The 16,070-nt window shown below is 51.6% G+C and overlaps 1 protein-coding gene across 2 annotated transcripts in view; it reads left to right on the top strand.

The window, feature by feature from the left end:
* KHDC4 (KH domain containing 4, pre-mRNA splicing factor) overlaps window positions 1-16,070 on the top strand; it is a 316,330-nt gene that overhangs the window by 154,692 nt on the left and 145,568 nt on the right. For both annotated transcript variants that reach the window (XR_011304121.1, XM_069649904.1), the window contains exon 8: window positions 6,086-6,146. Coding sequence is in view for 1 of the 2 variants with exons in the window: in XM_069649904.1 (XP_069506005.1) it covers window positions 6,086-6,146 (61 nt within the window). In the remaining variant the exon portion in view is untranslated. The remainder of the gene's footprint in view (window positions 1-6,085; window positions 6,147-16,070) is intronic.

Below are 16,070 nucleotides of genomic sequence, written 5' to 3'. Positions count from 1 at the left end.
ACTGGGTATTATCGCAACTTCATGGCGGACTATGGAACCATAGCTGCCCCTCTGACAGCTGACTTCGCCCAAACAACCAAGGAAGCTTAATTGGACAGAAGACTGTCAGAGGGCCTTTGTCTGCTTGAAAGAAAGTCTGTGTAGGGCACCTGTGTTGTGTGCGCCTGATTACAGAAAACACCTTATTGTCCAGACAGATGCCTGTGACACCGGAATTGGAGCGGTCTAGTCCCAGTTAGATGCCAAAGGTTTGGTGTACAGACCCTTGGGATAACCTTATGGCACCCATGGGTGGGGGTAGAACCCTGTACCCCTAGTGTATGTTTTTGGGCACCCATGTATATATGTGTGTGTGGGTGTGGCCCACAGAGCAAGGTATGGGCTGGTGGCAGCTCCATGCTGAATTTGACAGGTGCTATATCCTCCATTTTGGGATACCCAGGCCCTGCCATTGCACTCAGTTGATTCCTGATGGGAGACACAATGGCCCCTTGTTTTCCCCAAAGTCCTGGGAAGCCCCGACTGTCCCTTACGCCTGACTGGCTGTTGGGTGGAAGTTCTGTATATGGTATTGTGGGGAAGTCCAGGCCAGACTGGTGGAGCCTTCCCAGTGATTGTATGTTGTGGGTACCTACTTGGGGTGGGACCTGGGTGAATGGAGTGTGTGACCAATATTCACTTCATGTTATGGGTGTCTGTTTTCTGGTATGTGACACAAAGACTGAGACAGCCCTGCCCGAAACTAGTAGGAATGCAGTGTGGAGTGCTGAATGGCTGGGTTCTTGTCCCAATGCACATTCCCTGTTGCGAGGGTCTGGAGGGAGAATGGCCTGAATGCACTGTGAGCCTGATTGGCTGCCCTTTTGGATGATCGCCTGCCTGAGTGTGACCCAGCAGAGGGAATGAGGTCAAACAGTAGATCTGGGGACCTCTCACTGATGCAAATCGTTCAGAAGCTGAAGTTGATATTGATGTTTTTCCTTGAAGCCCAGCTGGAAGAAGACTTGATGCTGCATTTGCTTCCACCTGATCCGAAATCTGTCGAGTTTGTCGAGGACTGATCCGAGAGAGGACCTGGCTAGGAGCCCTCTTCCCAAGCTATGAGGGAACATCGTGCAGACTGCTAAACCTTTGCCGAAGCGCCCTTCGAAAGACTGTCGACCTGAGATAGGGGCCGCCGAGGAATCCGGAGAGAAGCACCCTGACAGCCGTCCACCGTCATCGACCTGGGTTTGCAGGTCATCAATCTGGGTTTGCAGGTTTGCTATAATAGCTGGAGGCAGTCGAAGCCGTGTTGCCCAGAAGCGGGACAGATTGACGCTGTGCTGCCGACTACCGGAGCTGTAACACTCCATTGCCTAAGCACTTTTGAATTCAAGGACGCTCTCGTCAGCGCCACTGACCGCCTTGTCCCGCCGGAGAAAGTCGAGGCCGATGACGCACTGAGGAGCATCCATCGGTGGGTTTCCCGCCACCGGAAGACCACAAAGACGCCGATGACCCGACGCCCTTGCTGGGCCAAGTTCTTCTGTGACTCTTTGCGACAACTATCGTCGCTGAGGTGCACTGTGCGCCTAGCCTTCGCAGGGCATCCAAGACTGATCGTTGACGAGCACCGGCACGATCGAAGGTGCTGCTTTCAGAGACAACCCTCGATGCCAAGGGTCACCTTCTTCGAGGACTATCGATCCGTGGCTCTTGCTTTAAAGGGAGACACTCGGGAAGGATCTGTCGACTCATTGAAGTCTACTATTCCAGGTACATTGGTGCAGTAGAACCTTTTTTAGAGGGAACCAAGCCTCATATAAGCATAAATGGACTGTGCTTGTATTATATCTTTATTTACAGGTTGCCTAGATGGGGAGCAGGTGGGAATCCTCACACAGAACTGTGATTTAGACAATAGTCAGAGATGTATTTCAGCTACGAACCAAACTTGTTTTCCTCCTATGTCTATTGTTGGTTCACTTTATTAATTGATTTGTATGCTATTTGAACTGTCTTCAGTTGATTCATTTGAATGGAATTTACTGAGTAATTGTGGTAACACATAGACTGTATATATTCTTTTAGAATTGCCTGAGCACAAAGTGTTTATTGTATGTGTACATAATCAAAACCTTATTTATATAAAGAACAGTGTCGATATGGAGAAGATCTCACCTGGGAGAGAATTCTGACAGCCACAATTAGAGAAAACAATTGACGCTTTAAAATTTCTTGAGAAATTATTGAAAGTTGATGATGTTTTATTGTAAATAAGGAAGGAAGAGTCAGTTGGCTTCAGTTTTGCTTTCACTTGTTTATATATGTTTAAAGGTTGGAATTTATACAACCATTAAAACAATAAAATAAAAATAAAGAACAGTGTTTTCACTAACATAGTGTGTGGACATTCCTTTGTGGATGCTTGGGGGACTACACTGTACTGTACTTAAGAATCAGCCTGCTTCACCTCCTGGGAGCGTAAGCCTTGATTGCTCGTCCAACGTTAACAAATGGAGAATCTTGGTTGGGGTGCTCTCTGCCTCTACTGCCATATAGAGAGCAGTAGTACAGAACCAACCCCCCTCCAGTCTTTACAGGTAAAATGCCACACTCCTTCAAATCGGCGTACATCAGGCCGCTAATGAAAGATAAAGCGGGAAACTTGGAGGCCCTCTCCAACTACAGACCCATCTCCAACATCCCGTACGTAGCCAAACTGCTCAAAACGTACATATACAAAACAACCCAAAAATTCATTGGAGAGCACTGCTCACTAGACCAGGCACAAGGTTGCTTCAGACCAATGAGAGGAATGGAATGTGCTCTCGTCTCAATATGGGACGATCTAAAAGCAAACGTAGACTCAGACAAACGTAGTGCCTTGATACTTCTAGACCTATCCGCAGCATTCTACAGTCAACCACGACATCCTCATTGCGAGATAAGAAGGACTGGGAATAACAGACACTGCCCTACTATGGATCAAATCCTTCCTATCAAATAGAATGGAAACCATATGGATGAAACCTTTCAATTCCAACCCAAGAGACTCCACATGCAGGGTACCACAAGGATCATCTTTCTCCCCGCTATTATTCAACATCTACCTATCTCTGTTAATCAAAATCATCAAAAGACACTGCCTTGCCTGCCACAACTACGCTGATGACACGCAGTCTTCAAAATACAAGACACTCAAGAAGGAAACACACTAGAAACCTGCCTTTGTGATTTATTCAACTGGATGAACTCGAACCACCTCAAAATGAACCCAGGAAAAATAGATATAATGCTTGTCACAAAAAACAGAGGAGACATAAACTACATCCCTCTGCCAAGAGAACTCTGTACAAACACAGCACCATCGTAGATTGTAAAAACCTGGGGGTCCTGATGGCCAACAATCTCACTCTAGAGCCACAAGAAAACGCTCTACTCAAGAAATGATTCTTTCTCCTGCGAATGGCAAAAAGGATCCTACCGTTTCTGTCATTCACCAACAAAACACTTACCATCATCGCTTTCGTCATGTCCAGAGTAGATTACGCCAGTAGCCTATACCTGGGTATGCCTGAACGACTTCTTAAAAAAAAAAAAAAACTACAACACATACAAAATGCGGCAGCCAGACTGCTTCTCAAACTACAACGAAGAGAACACATCACACCTGCACTAAAAACACTACACTGGCTACCAATAAAACGACAAATAAAATTCAAATCAATGTGCATTACGCACGCACAGAGCAATACACAACCAAGGCGCAGTATTCCTGAGAGACAAATAATGCCTACATCAGCCAACGAGAACGCTCCGATCAATCAATGACATATGCCTGGAACCGAAACCATACAACAAAAGAAATCTTTCTCCCACCAGGCACCGAAAACTTGGAATGATTTACCAAAGAATATATGGAACACAAGAAACCACCTACTATTCAGGAAACTGCTCAAATCCTGGCTCTTCACTGCATAACTAGACCACCCACAGGGACACACACATGATGAATGAAGATACCGACCCCGGTTCCCACCAAGCAATCGACTTCAAACAATCTAAGGAAGAAACTCCATGACACACCAAATCACATAATGAGAGATGGACATGAGAGGAGGACACTAAAGACTGAATACTTAGGCAGACCAAGACCCAAGACGGAAGCAATTGGACGATTCATTAATAGCATCCTAGCCCTGTACCACACCCAAGCTCCAACAGACCTATTTCACATAGATTGCAAGAGAATAGGGGGCACACAACCGCAGCTCCGATTCCTAACGAGTAGAATGGACACACCCAATCACATTATACAAAGTTAATTTAGAATACAGCAGGGAGTGTGCCGCGCTAACACCACAACACTCAGATGGCAGTGCCTGGGTTTTTGGCTACAGATCCTGCTGCAAAATCTTATTTGCTGAGGTACTGTGCTGGCTTGGGTCTTAACTTTGTGTCTTGCGATTACTGTGTGGTTTTTGGGGTGTTTTCTGTGATTGGCCCCCTGCTGAAATCCTCCTAAGGTGTCTTCTCTGAATTCCCTGGGCACCCAACTAACTCTAAAGTGGAATACTTGTTTCAACAGTCTTCCTTTTGCCTGCAACTGAGCCGTATCTCACCCTACCTACTGCTGGCTCCTAGACCGCAAGGATCCCTCTTCTGCCTGTGAGAGAACTCATGTGCTGGAATTTGGAAGGGTTGGATACTTTAAGGGGTCGGCCCTGAAAAGGAAAACCAGTGTTGAAAAGTTTGTTTACTTGGAAATGTGTTTGTTGTTAACTCTATGCTCAGAGTAAATAGTTCGTTATTTCTGACCTTCGATATATTCTGCCATTCTAAAAAGTATATACAGGATTTACTTATCTTGAATAAGCGGTGTGCCTTCTTAAAGAAATATTCTCAGTCTTACTTTCCTCAGAAACTGTCTTGCCATTCTAACAGAAAGTAGATGGGCTAAGATAGGCTAACTTATTCACGTGTGAATTGGGTTCACCTCTTACCAAAAGTAATGCTGTTGGTTTCACTTTTTTTATTCCTGTTAGGATAATTGTAGCAGTGTCCCCAGTTGGGTCTTGCTTCCCCTGACTTGCTGTTGGACTGTCCAGAATAAGTGCGCCTAATTCAGACTTACTTTTAGGTTGCTGGTAGCTCATTCAAAAGTGTATATAGGTTTTTCTTACCTTGCATAGCTGTGTGCCATCTAAAAATAAGTTAACAAGTTATTGCTTCCCTTAGACTCTGAACTGAAAAGCAACTGTAATTGAATATTGCACAAACATCGTCTTACTAACCTGGTAGAACTGGGTTATCCAAAACTTAGTTAAAGGTTGATACTGTTCCTAGAATCAGTGTTCCATTTTTCATAAAAGTCTGTTGTCCAGTTGACTCGGAGTGGGATTTCTTGCTAAGCGTCACGGAGCAACTGTTGGGGTCTACTACCCTGTTTTATGCTCTGGTCTTTGTACCTACTAGCATAATGTGTTTTATAATGTGTTTATATGATCTGTGATAATACTTATTCCCACCAAGATATATTTGGGTCTACTTGTATTTAAATAAAACATTTATTTTTATAATAGTGTCAGTGTTTCTTTGGACCATATTTGTATTGCAATGTCTTTGTATGGATTCTACAGCCCTCTCTCCCTCCTGAGATGGCTGCTTTGCCTACGCTACCCTGAACTTGGATGGTACAGCCTTATACTAGGAGTGGAGTCTTGTACTGTTGATTGGTTTTTACTAATCCCTTAATTGGACATCTGTTCTAACAGGCTACCTTAGAGAAGACCTCCCAAAATCCACTGTGGGGTGATTGTGGCAATCTATCTTAACAGTAGTTGGTTTCTGAAGGACCACTAATTTTATGATACATATGTACTTTACTAACCCCACTTCCTCTGTGATAAAATAGGACCATTCTTTCCTTTTCCTGCTGAACAACAGTGTAATAGGCAATCTTGGAATTATTGTTCAGAGCTTCAAGAATCCTGCTACACATACTCGGGATTGATAACAGTAGAATGAGAGGCAAGTTAAAAATGGGACAGACGTTTCTGATAGTTGGCTCTGAAATGCTTTTTGTTCTCTTCTACTTCAGTCACCCAAAACAAGAAGGCCTGGCGATTGCGAAACATCTCTGTGAGGATTTATTGCAGACTGTAAGTGATTCCAGACTTTTTTTTATAAACAAAAATGTATTTTGTCTACACTGTCTTAGTCCTCTATCCTTGTTTCTAAGATATATATGAATATATTGCTTTGGTTTATATTTTAAACCTTTCATTTGTTCATGTGTGTGTTATACATACAATCATTCCAGCTCTCACATACTCCTTTAGTTCCCACTGTCATGGCTCATGTATTGTAGACTCAGTATGTTTCAGTCTAAGTAACAGCCATGTAATTACTTCTCTTGTTTCTGGGCATTCGTTTACAATTTCTTTGATATGGTTCCAGAATTGAATGATGGTCACAACTAATTTCCTGTTGCCCAAAAAGATTTGTACCCAGCGTTCATTGCCGTCTAGCTGCACATTTGGTTTAAGATATAGATCACTGAATAAAAGTAGTTTCTTTGACAAGGCAGGACACTTCATTATTATGTGGGGTATGCTTTCGATTGTTCCATTTTCTTTACAGAATCAGCAGTACTGGTCATTCTTCGCGATCAAGTTCCTTTTTGCCAAAATTTCTCCAGTTGGGAGGAGGTTTAAAAGCAATCTCATGAAAGTGTCCCGAATCAGCATTTCTGGAAACCTCTTTAAATAGTTGGGTAGCTCATTTAGTGCTCTTGTCTAAACTTTGCATGGGAGGTCAAGCTGGTATTGGGTTTTCAGAGATTGTGTGGTTATCCAATCTTTACGTGCCGGCTTTATTTTTGCTTTTTGAGGTCAATTCATAAGCATGTCCGTTGAGATCTCTGCCTCGATTCCTTTGTTCCATGCGGTTTTTCCATTCTTCTAATGCTGTGGGGTGTGTTTTTGTTTTGTTGCAGAGTATCTCTAGCGCGGGTATACAATCTTCATTACTCCTTTTCCTGTACAGGTCTGGTTGCTTCCATATAATAATGGATTCTAAGGACTGCAATGGCAAGTTCGTATCTGATGCGGGGCCCGGGAATGATGTCGGGAGGGAAAGAGCTTTCCTCTAAAAAAATCCCCCCAATTGTTGCCAGATTTGGGGATCTTTATTGATCTTTGTTTCGAATGAATTGTCCTCCAACGTATTCCACTTCTCCAGCATGGGGTCTGGCATGGATTCACATGCTCATGAATATTCCCCGTCGTCAGGCCGGGAATCCTCGGTAAAGAAAAAATCAGTGTCAGTTTCGTTTCTGATCTGTCTTTCTTAGTAGTAACCAATCACTGATCTCTGGGTCATAATGCCCCCAGCCAATGACTGCCCTCTACCTAAGCCCCTCCCCTGGCAGCCATCCTCAGATTTTCACCGCACGTTCAAGTGTTGGGAGTGCTCGTGTTTTAGCTCTCGAGCTTTTACTGCGTTTTTGCGCTTTTTCAGGAGATCATTTTTTCAGTTAATCGAGCCTCAAGCTCCACCGTTTCTACTTCCGATAACTGGGACCCGTTTCGGAATTCTTGTACGCCCCTCAAGGGTCAGGATTTCGTCGAGTTACGCTTCTTGGAGGATTCCAGAAGATCTGTGGCCTACCTCAACGGACATGGCCCAGGACAAGGGAAGCTCGACGCCCGGATCCAAGCTGTTCAGGCGCTGCCCAGGATGCGGATTGCAAAATGTTTTCAAGGAGGATGAGCATTCGAGATGTCTCTACTGCCTTCATGAGGACAAGACGCACGTGGAGAAGGACTGTGCGTTCTGCAAGAACCTGTCGGAACGGACCAAGCAAGATCGTCGTTCCCGCCTCGCTGCTTGGCTGGAGAAGGGCACAGCAGGTGAGAAGGCGAAGAAAAAGTCCGAGCGGTCTTCTAAGTCATGTGAGGGCGCCCCGGCGACGGGGGCCCAACAGAAGGCCAAGCACTGCGAGTCCGCAGGCGCCGAAAGGTCGGGCTCCTCGGCTGCCAGGCAGGGCGTGACTTCCCCGGCATGATCAACCACGAGCCAGTGCTCTGGTTCGGGGAAGATGAAGTCCGAGAACCTGGGTAAGCTTCTGGAGAGGCCCCGGTCGATCTCAATGGGAGCCGAAGGGGAACGAGGCGATGACCGACCCCCCCCAAAGCGAAGGCCCAGGACGCACCTAAGGTGGTGAGGGCCTTGATCCACCCGGCAAAGGCCTCTATCGAGGTTGTCGCAGCGGCCCTGGTGAAGCCGGCAGAGGCTACGCCAGTGGAGGCGGCCTCGGGGGCCCAGAGTTTCCCTGCCACAGCGGAGGGAATCCTCTTTCCAGACCGTCGTTAAGACCCCCGTGAAGACCCTGGCGGAAAAAAGGGGGGGGGGGCGTTGGCCATTACGGACTCGGATTCAGCCTCCGAGGAGGATCCAGTGGAAACCGTGAAAGGCCTCAACTAGAGGTTTATAGGCCTCATCGAGAGGTTCGAGAAGATTCGATCCCAGGGGAAGGTTCCCGCTGATGTGATCGAAGATAGCGACGACGAGGGCCCATTGGAGCAGCCATCCCGTCCGTCGCAGCCATTAGCCGAGCCCCAGGATAGCTCGGCGGCCATTTTGTTGGCGATCCAATCCTTATGTACTGAGATGAGGACGAGGTTACCACGGACCCCGACAGAGGATCCAGAACCAGGCCCGTCGGGAAGCCCTCCCAACAAGCGGAGGAGAGTCCACCCCGCTCTTCGTGCCCGCGAGGCCTGTGGACCCCTCCTCCCCCTCGCCGGACCCTCGTGAGGATACAGCGACTGATATGGGGACGGACGACGGCAGCGATGACGCAACGGACATCCCGTCATCACCCCGCCACCCAACCAACCCCCCCTCGGGCCTCTCCGCCCGACAAAATTGGCTTTTTTCACCCCATGAAAGCCAGGGCATCCAAGCTCTTCCAGCTCTGCCCTGAGGAACAGAAAAAGGAGGGTTTTCTTTGCCAACGACGAGAGGCCAAGAGAAAGACGGTCCTCGCGGTGCCGTTGCTCGATGACATCTGGTACAAGGGGCTGGCTATCGTCAAGAACCCTTCCATGACACCCTCCAAGAGGGACAGGTACGAGAAGAATTACCGGGTCCCCAATGCCGCCCCCTTGTGCCTCAGGGCCCAGCCCACGCCGGACTCTTTCGTCTCGGCAGCAGCCAAGAAGAAAGCAGCGGGTGCGGCGGTTTCAACTTCCACTTCCCCGCCGGACAGCGAGGGCAAGAAGTTGGACTCCATGGGCCGACGAGTCATCTCGTCGGCGGCGACTATTAGGGCGGCCAATGCCTTAGCGATTGTGGCCCGTTATGACAGGGAGCTTTGTTTCAAGATCGCTCCTCTGCTACACTTCCTACCGGACAACAAGAGGGCGGAGGCCCTACAGATTCTGCAGGGAAGTGAGGTGGCGTCGGATCACGCCATAACGGTGGCAACGGACATTGCCGATACCGGATTTTGCCAACTGGGCAACAGGGTTTGCCTCCGACGAGAATGGCTCAAGGCGACGGACTTTCGCCAGGACGTCCAGACCAGAGTGTTGGACTTGCCGTTCGACGGCAACAACCTGTTTGGAAAGACGGTGGATGAGTCCCTCCAGGCCACCAAGACAGACACGGAAACAGCCCGAGTCCTTCAGCAACGGCAGCCCTTTCGGAACTCTGGAGGCAGAAAGGGAGACTCCAAGGGATCCAGCAGTGGCTCTTCTACTTACCGCCAGGCGGCCCGCTCCTCGTCCCAGGAAGCCTACAGAGGCCGCAGCAAGCAAGGAGGGTCTCACCGCCGTCGGCAAGGAGGGCAAGGCCTCTTCCAAGCAGGACTGAACGGGCCGTAGCGTCGGGCCCCCACCAAAGCACCCCGGTGGGAGGCCTGCTGATGAAGTTGGGTGCTGGACACCCTGGCCCGCGGACACTCGCTGGAATTTCAAAAGAAATGTCCTCGCATTCCTCCCTTGGCCAGGAAGGAGAATCACGCCCCTCAACTGCTGTTGGAGGTAAGGGCGATGCTCAAGAAGGGTGCCATCGAGCTCGTCCCCAAGAAGCTCCGGGGCTCCGGAGTATACTCAAGATACTTCCTCGTCAGAAAGAAGACAGGCGGTTGGCGCCCCATCCTGGACCTGCGTCGGTTGCACAAGTACATCAAAGCACAGAAATTTAGGATGGTCGCCCTCCAGCACGTGCTGGGACAGCTGGAGGAGGGCGACTTCCTACTGTCACTGGACCTGGAGGATTCTTACTTCCACATCCCCATTCTAAAAGGACACAAAGTTCCTCAGATTCGTAGTCCAGGGACGTCACTACCAATTCAGAGCCCTGCCCTTCTGATTAAAGCCGGCACCCAGGGTGTTCACTAAGTGCCTCGCACCTGTGGCGGCTTGGCTGCGCCTGCAAGGGATCCACGTCTACCCCTACCTGGACGACTGGTTAATCCGTGCAAGGTCAAGAGAACTCGCCGTCGAACACACAGCGAGGACCGTCCGCCTGCTCACGGAGCTGGGATTCGCCATCAAATACCCCAAATCCCATCTGGTCCTGTCGCAGGTGGCACTGTTTCTGGGAGCGAAGCTCGATACAGTGAAGCTATTGGCATCTACGTCGGAAGAAAGGACGAAGGCCATTTTGGGCAAGGTGCAGCGCCTGTTAGCCACGGATGTGGTCAGAGTGAGGTCCATCAAGTCCCTCCTTGGGATGATGTCCTCATGCATCTACCTTGTGCCCCTTTGCAGACTTCGGATGCGTCCGCTACAAGAGTTCCTCGACGCCTGCTGGATTCAAGCGGCGGGCCGCTTCGAAGACAGGATCCCGCTTGACGAGGAGTTCCGTTGGGCGATTCTATGGTGGGGTGCACGTGCGCACCTCGCGACAGGCATGGACTTTCAGACCCTGGCGTATCAGGAGACGGTAACGACGGACGCCTCCCTGGAGGGATGGGGGGCCCACACCAGAGATCTCCACGCAAGAGGCCTCTGGCTCCCGGAGGAGAGGTCTCTTCACATCATCCTGGAGCTACGAGCAGTGTTCTGGGCGCTCAAATCGTTCCTTGCGTCCCTCAAGGACAAAGTGGTGAGGATCTTCACCGACAACACCACCACGATGTTCTACATCCGGAGGCAGGGAGGCACCAGATCCCCAGCCCTATCCAAGGAGGCCCAGGATCTGTGGCACTGGGCCGTCGCCCAGGGGATGTTTCTGGTTCCCTTCCACCTGGCAGGAATAAAAACCATCGCTGACTCACTCAGCAGGGAGCTGCGCTCGTGCCACGAGTGGGTACTACGCCAGGACCAGGTGGATCTTATTTTTCAACGGTGGGGCAAACCCCAGATCGACCTGTTCGAGACAGCGACGAACTCCAAGTGCCAGAGGTTCGCCAGCAAGTTCGCACAACCGAGGAGCATGGGCGATGCATTCTCGTTCCCTTGGGACGGCCTGTTACTGTACGCGTTCCCTCCGTTGCTGCTCCGTCTCATCAACCAGCTCAAGAGGTCCAGGTGCAGGGTGATCCTCGTCGCACCGGCGTGGCCGAGACAGAGCTGGTTCCCGGACCTTCTGGACTTGTCGGCGTCCCCACCTATCAAGCTGGCGACGGACGCGGATCTTCTCTCCAGAGAAGGAGGCGCCATTCTCCATCACGACCCGGAGTCGCTGAACTTGCAGGCTTGGCTCCTGCAGCACTAGAGTTCGGAGGATACGATATCCCGGCTGACTGCAGAGAGGTTCTTGCAAAAGCCAGGGTGTCCTCAACTCTCAAATGCTATGGACATAAGTGGAAGAGGTTCTCTGTCTGGTGCCGTGCACAGAAGATTGACTCTCTGCGGATTACGGCCCCTCATTTCGCGATACACCAGAACTACAGGACGGGCGTCCTTGTGGTCTCATCGCCTGGTGAAGGAATTTATGAAGGGACCATTCCGATCGTTCCCGCCGGTGAAGGCCCCTGCCCCGGCGTGGGAGCTCAACGTGGTGCTGACCAGGCTAATGGGTGCCCCATTCGAGCCTATGCATTCGGCACCGTTTAAGTTCCTGTCGTGGAAGACAGCATTTCTTGTGGCCATCACCTCCGCACGACGAGTGGGAGAGATCCAGGCCCTAGCTTGCAAGCACCCATACTTGACTTTTCACTACACAAGGGTGGTGCTGAGGACACCCCTCCTGTTGAGGAGGTAAGAGATGCTTAATGTTGAGTTGTTGTATTGCTTAATTGTTGAGCCTGTTGTCACCTCCTGTGGTTGTGCATTTGTATACTGCAATGTTTTCTTATATTCATGAGCATGTGAATCCATGCCAGACCCCATGCTGGAGAAGGAACAAGTTACTTACCTGTAACTGTTGTTCGAGGGGATTGGGTCCTCCGACGTATTCCATATCTATGACATGTAATCACCACAGCTGTGCTGCTTCGGAAACTTTTTCGGCGTCTGCGTCCTGCGTCGATGACTTCGATGCGCCGTCGTCGAGGACCTCCTCCGACGTCATCCGATGTGATAAGTAGGACGCACGACGCCCATAGCCTCAGTTCCGTTTTTTCCGCGAACGTGTTTCGTGTTTCTCGGTTCTAAGCCTCGACTCTTTGGAGTTCTGTTCTTTCTGGTTCTTCGAACCTGTTCGTTTGTGAATTTCCTTCGGCGATGTCTTCCACTTCGTCTTCAACCCCGCGTCCGGGCTTTAAGAAGTGCGGGGAGTGTGGGTCCAAGATGTCGGTGACTGACTCGCACGACGCCTGCCTCTGATGCCTCGGGGAGGCCCACGACACGGATGATTGTGTCGACTGCCAGTCGCTCACGTCCACAGCCTTACGCGAACGTAAGAAGAAGTTGTTGGTAGGTCGGGTGTCCAAGCCCCGGAAGTCGAAGTCGGCGGGGCTTTCGACGGATGATTCGAGGGGTGACTCTCCGCGTCATCGTCGGAAGTCTCGTCGGTCTTCTTCTAGGAGTGGGTCTCGCCACTCCTCGGCCTCTTCGAGGCATTCTCGGAAGCGCCGTCACCGGTCGCCTTCCAGGTCCTCTTCCGAGGATTCTGCACGGCACGTCGGTTACCCCACCAGCCGTGCGACGCCGGAAGAATGGGCTTCCTTCGGGAAGAAAATGTTGGCGATTCTTGAGTCGCAGGGTACTCAGCCGTCCGCGCCCCCGAGTGGGGTCGGCCGTGTGAGGTCGAGAGACGCCGCTCGCAAGAGTGGTCGGCACGAGTCACGGGAGCGGTCCCGTTCGGACAAGGAGGCTCGTTCTCGCCGTACCCGTTCCAGGTCCCGGTCCTCGACGCGTTTGAGACCGTGTGCTCCTGTGAAGTCTTCGAGGAAGACATCGACGTCTGAGGCGTTGAGGGCGTCGAGGGCGTCGACAGGCTTTCTCGAGGCTCCGGCTTCGAGGGCCTCGTCGAAGCCGTCGACGATCAGGTCGTCGAGGGACACGCTCGGGGCTCCGGCTTCGAGGGCTGTGTCGACGCCGCCGATACTGGAGGCGCTGCATCTGACGTCGACGCCGATTTCCTCGACGCCGATCCTCTCGGCGCCGTTGCCGGTTTTCTCGGCGCCGATTCGCTCGACGCCATCGACGCCTTTCGTGTCGGCGGTGCCCCGTGTCACGGGTGTACCCCCTAGGAAGGCTCTGGTTAAGAGCAAGCACTCTCGGGTGCCTTTTCGCCACCTGGTATATATTTCGGAGGCGGATGAGGATTCTGATGGCTTGGTTCCTAGTCAGGTGCCAGATGAAATTGTCTCAGGCCATAGTCAGTTTGACGATTTGAGGCAGTCACTGCATGATGCCAGTGGACTGGACACCTCTCCGGAGGTGGAATTTTGTAGGCCTGAGCCTGGCTCCCATGCCGATTCCTCGTACCGGCGCCTTATGGCTAGGGTGTCTGAGTATCTGGGATGGTCTGCTCCCCCAGGGGAGTTTGTGCAGGATGATCTGACGGACATCCTTGATGTTGGTCCCCCAACTGACCCGGTACTGCCGTTCCATATGGCTTTACAGAGAAGAGTGGCGGCGGCTTGGACTGCTCCGGAGAGTCTCCCGGCGGTGGGCAGATGCTTGTCGCGTAAATACCGTCCAGCCAGTAGCGACCCCTGCTACTTGACCAGGCACCCCACTCCGGAAAGTTTGGTGGTGCAGGCGGCCACGGCCCCGGCAAAGCAGGCGTCGTACCCTACCATCCCTCCTGATAGGGACGACAAACGGTTTGATGGCTGGGCGAAGAAAGTGTTTTCTTCTGGTGGTATGGCGCTTCAGGCGGCCAACTCCATTTGTGCCTTGTCACGTTTCACGCACACTCTGTGGAACTGTGTTGCGTTAGCGGCTGAACATATTCCCGAAGGGGATGAACGGGATGGTTTCCTTGCTATGGTCCAGGATGGTAAGGATGCCATGTGAGTCCGTTCAGTCGGGTCTGGACTTGGCTGAATGCGTCAGTAGGTCCATGGCGGCGAGCACCGTGATACGCAGGTTTGCGTGGTTGCGGAAGTCGGGGTTTGCTCCTGATGTGCAGTCCCGGCTCCTCAACATGCCCTTTGATGGTGAACACCTTTTTGGCAGCAAGGCTGACGAGAGCCTTGAGAGGTTGCAGACCTCAAAAGCTGCAGCGAAGTCGTTGGGCGCTGCAGTTCGCCAACCTCCGCCTTTTCGTCCTAGGGGACAGCAGTGGAGGGGTGGTTCCTTTCGCTATTACTCATCCTTCAGTAAAGCGAGAGGAGCTGGCAGTCAAAGAGGCCAACGCAGGGGTACCAGAGGTGGACGACAGGGTACCCGTGGTGCCAAGGCCGCTCGGGCAGTTGCCTCTTTGCCCTCAGGTAACGCCGCAGCCGCTCCCATTCAGTCGTGAGGCCATGTCCCATGGTTCGCCGGTTGGGGGAAGGCTGGCGCAGCATCTTGTAGAGTGGCAAGCCATTACTTCAGATGTGTGGGTTCTGGAGATCATAACCCACGGCTACTGTCTTCCTTTTCGGCACAGGCCTCGCGACAATCCACCGGGGAACCTCTCTTTGCAGAGTCCGGATCCGCTCCTTGCGCAGGAAATTCAAGCCCTGCTGGAGAAAGGCGCCATAGAACTGGTGCCTGTAGCGGAGAGGAACAAGGGATGGTATTCCCCTTATTTTTTGGTTTCGAAGAAAGACTGGGGATTGAGACCCATCATGGACTTGCGCGATTTGAACAAACTCCTCAGGAAGGACAAGTTCAAGATGGTTACTCTCAAGTCCTCCAGGCCCTTCAGCTTCAGGACTGGTTGGTGTCACTCGACCTCAAGGATGCTTACTTCCATGTGCCGATCCATCCCAAGCACAAGAAGTACCTGAGGTTCGCGGTTGGCGACTCGCACTTTCAGTTTCGGGTCCTGCCGTTCGGATTGACCTCCGCCCCGAGGGTTTTCACCAAGCTCATGGTGGTGGTGGCAGCGCATCTCAGGCAAGGGGGGATTCACGTCTACCCCTACCTGGACGATTGGTTGATCAGGGGGGAGCTCTCCCGAGCAAGTCCTGGATCATCTATCGATCGCCTGTCGCTCCCTTCACAGGCTGGGCTTCTCCCTCAATTTAAAGAAGTCCCATTTGACGCCAACGCAGCGGCTCCAGTACATCGGAGCAGTGCTCGACACTTCCCTGGGGCAGTGTTTTCCTCCCCAGGTGAGGGCTCTTCACATTCAGCAGATGGTGCACAAGTTTCAGCATGCCCAGACGCTCCCAGCGTTCGAGTTCTTGAGGTTGCTCGGCCTCATGGCATCCTGCATTCTTCTGGTGCCAGAGGCTCGCCTGCGGATGAGATCTTTGCAGTGGGCACTCAAGACGCAATGGTCGCAGTCCTCCGGCAGGATGTCGGACTCGATTCAGGTGCCGTCCTCGGTCGCCCGGGACCTTCTGTGGTGGGCCGTCGAAGGCAACTTGATGAAGGGGGCTCCATTTTGGCTTCCCTGGCCGGAGGTGACGATCGTGACGGATGCATCCCTCACGGGATGGGGAGCTCATGCCAACGGGCTGACAGTCAGCGGTCGTTGGTCTCCGTCGGAGTCCAGACTCCATATCAATCTGTTGGAGCTGAGGG

This window comes from Ambystoma mexicanum, chromosome 1p, assembly GCF_040938575.1.
Source record: "Ambystoma mexicanum isolate Mex_15411 chromosome 1p, UKY_AmexF1_1, whole genome shotgun sequence".
In the NCBI taxonomy this organism is placed as follows: Eukaryota; Metazoa; Chordata; class Amphibia; order Caudata; family Ambystomatidae; genus Ambystoma; species Ambystoma mexicanum.
The sequence above is the reverse complement of the archived record's forward strand: the minus strand, read 5'-3'. Positions and strand labels throughout refer to the sequence as shown.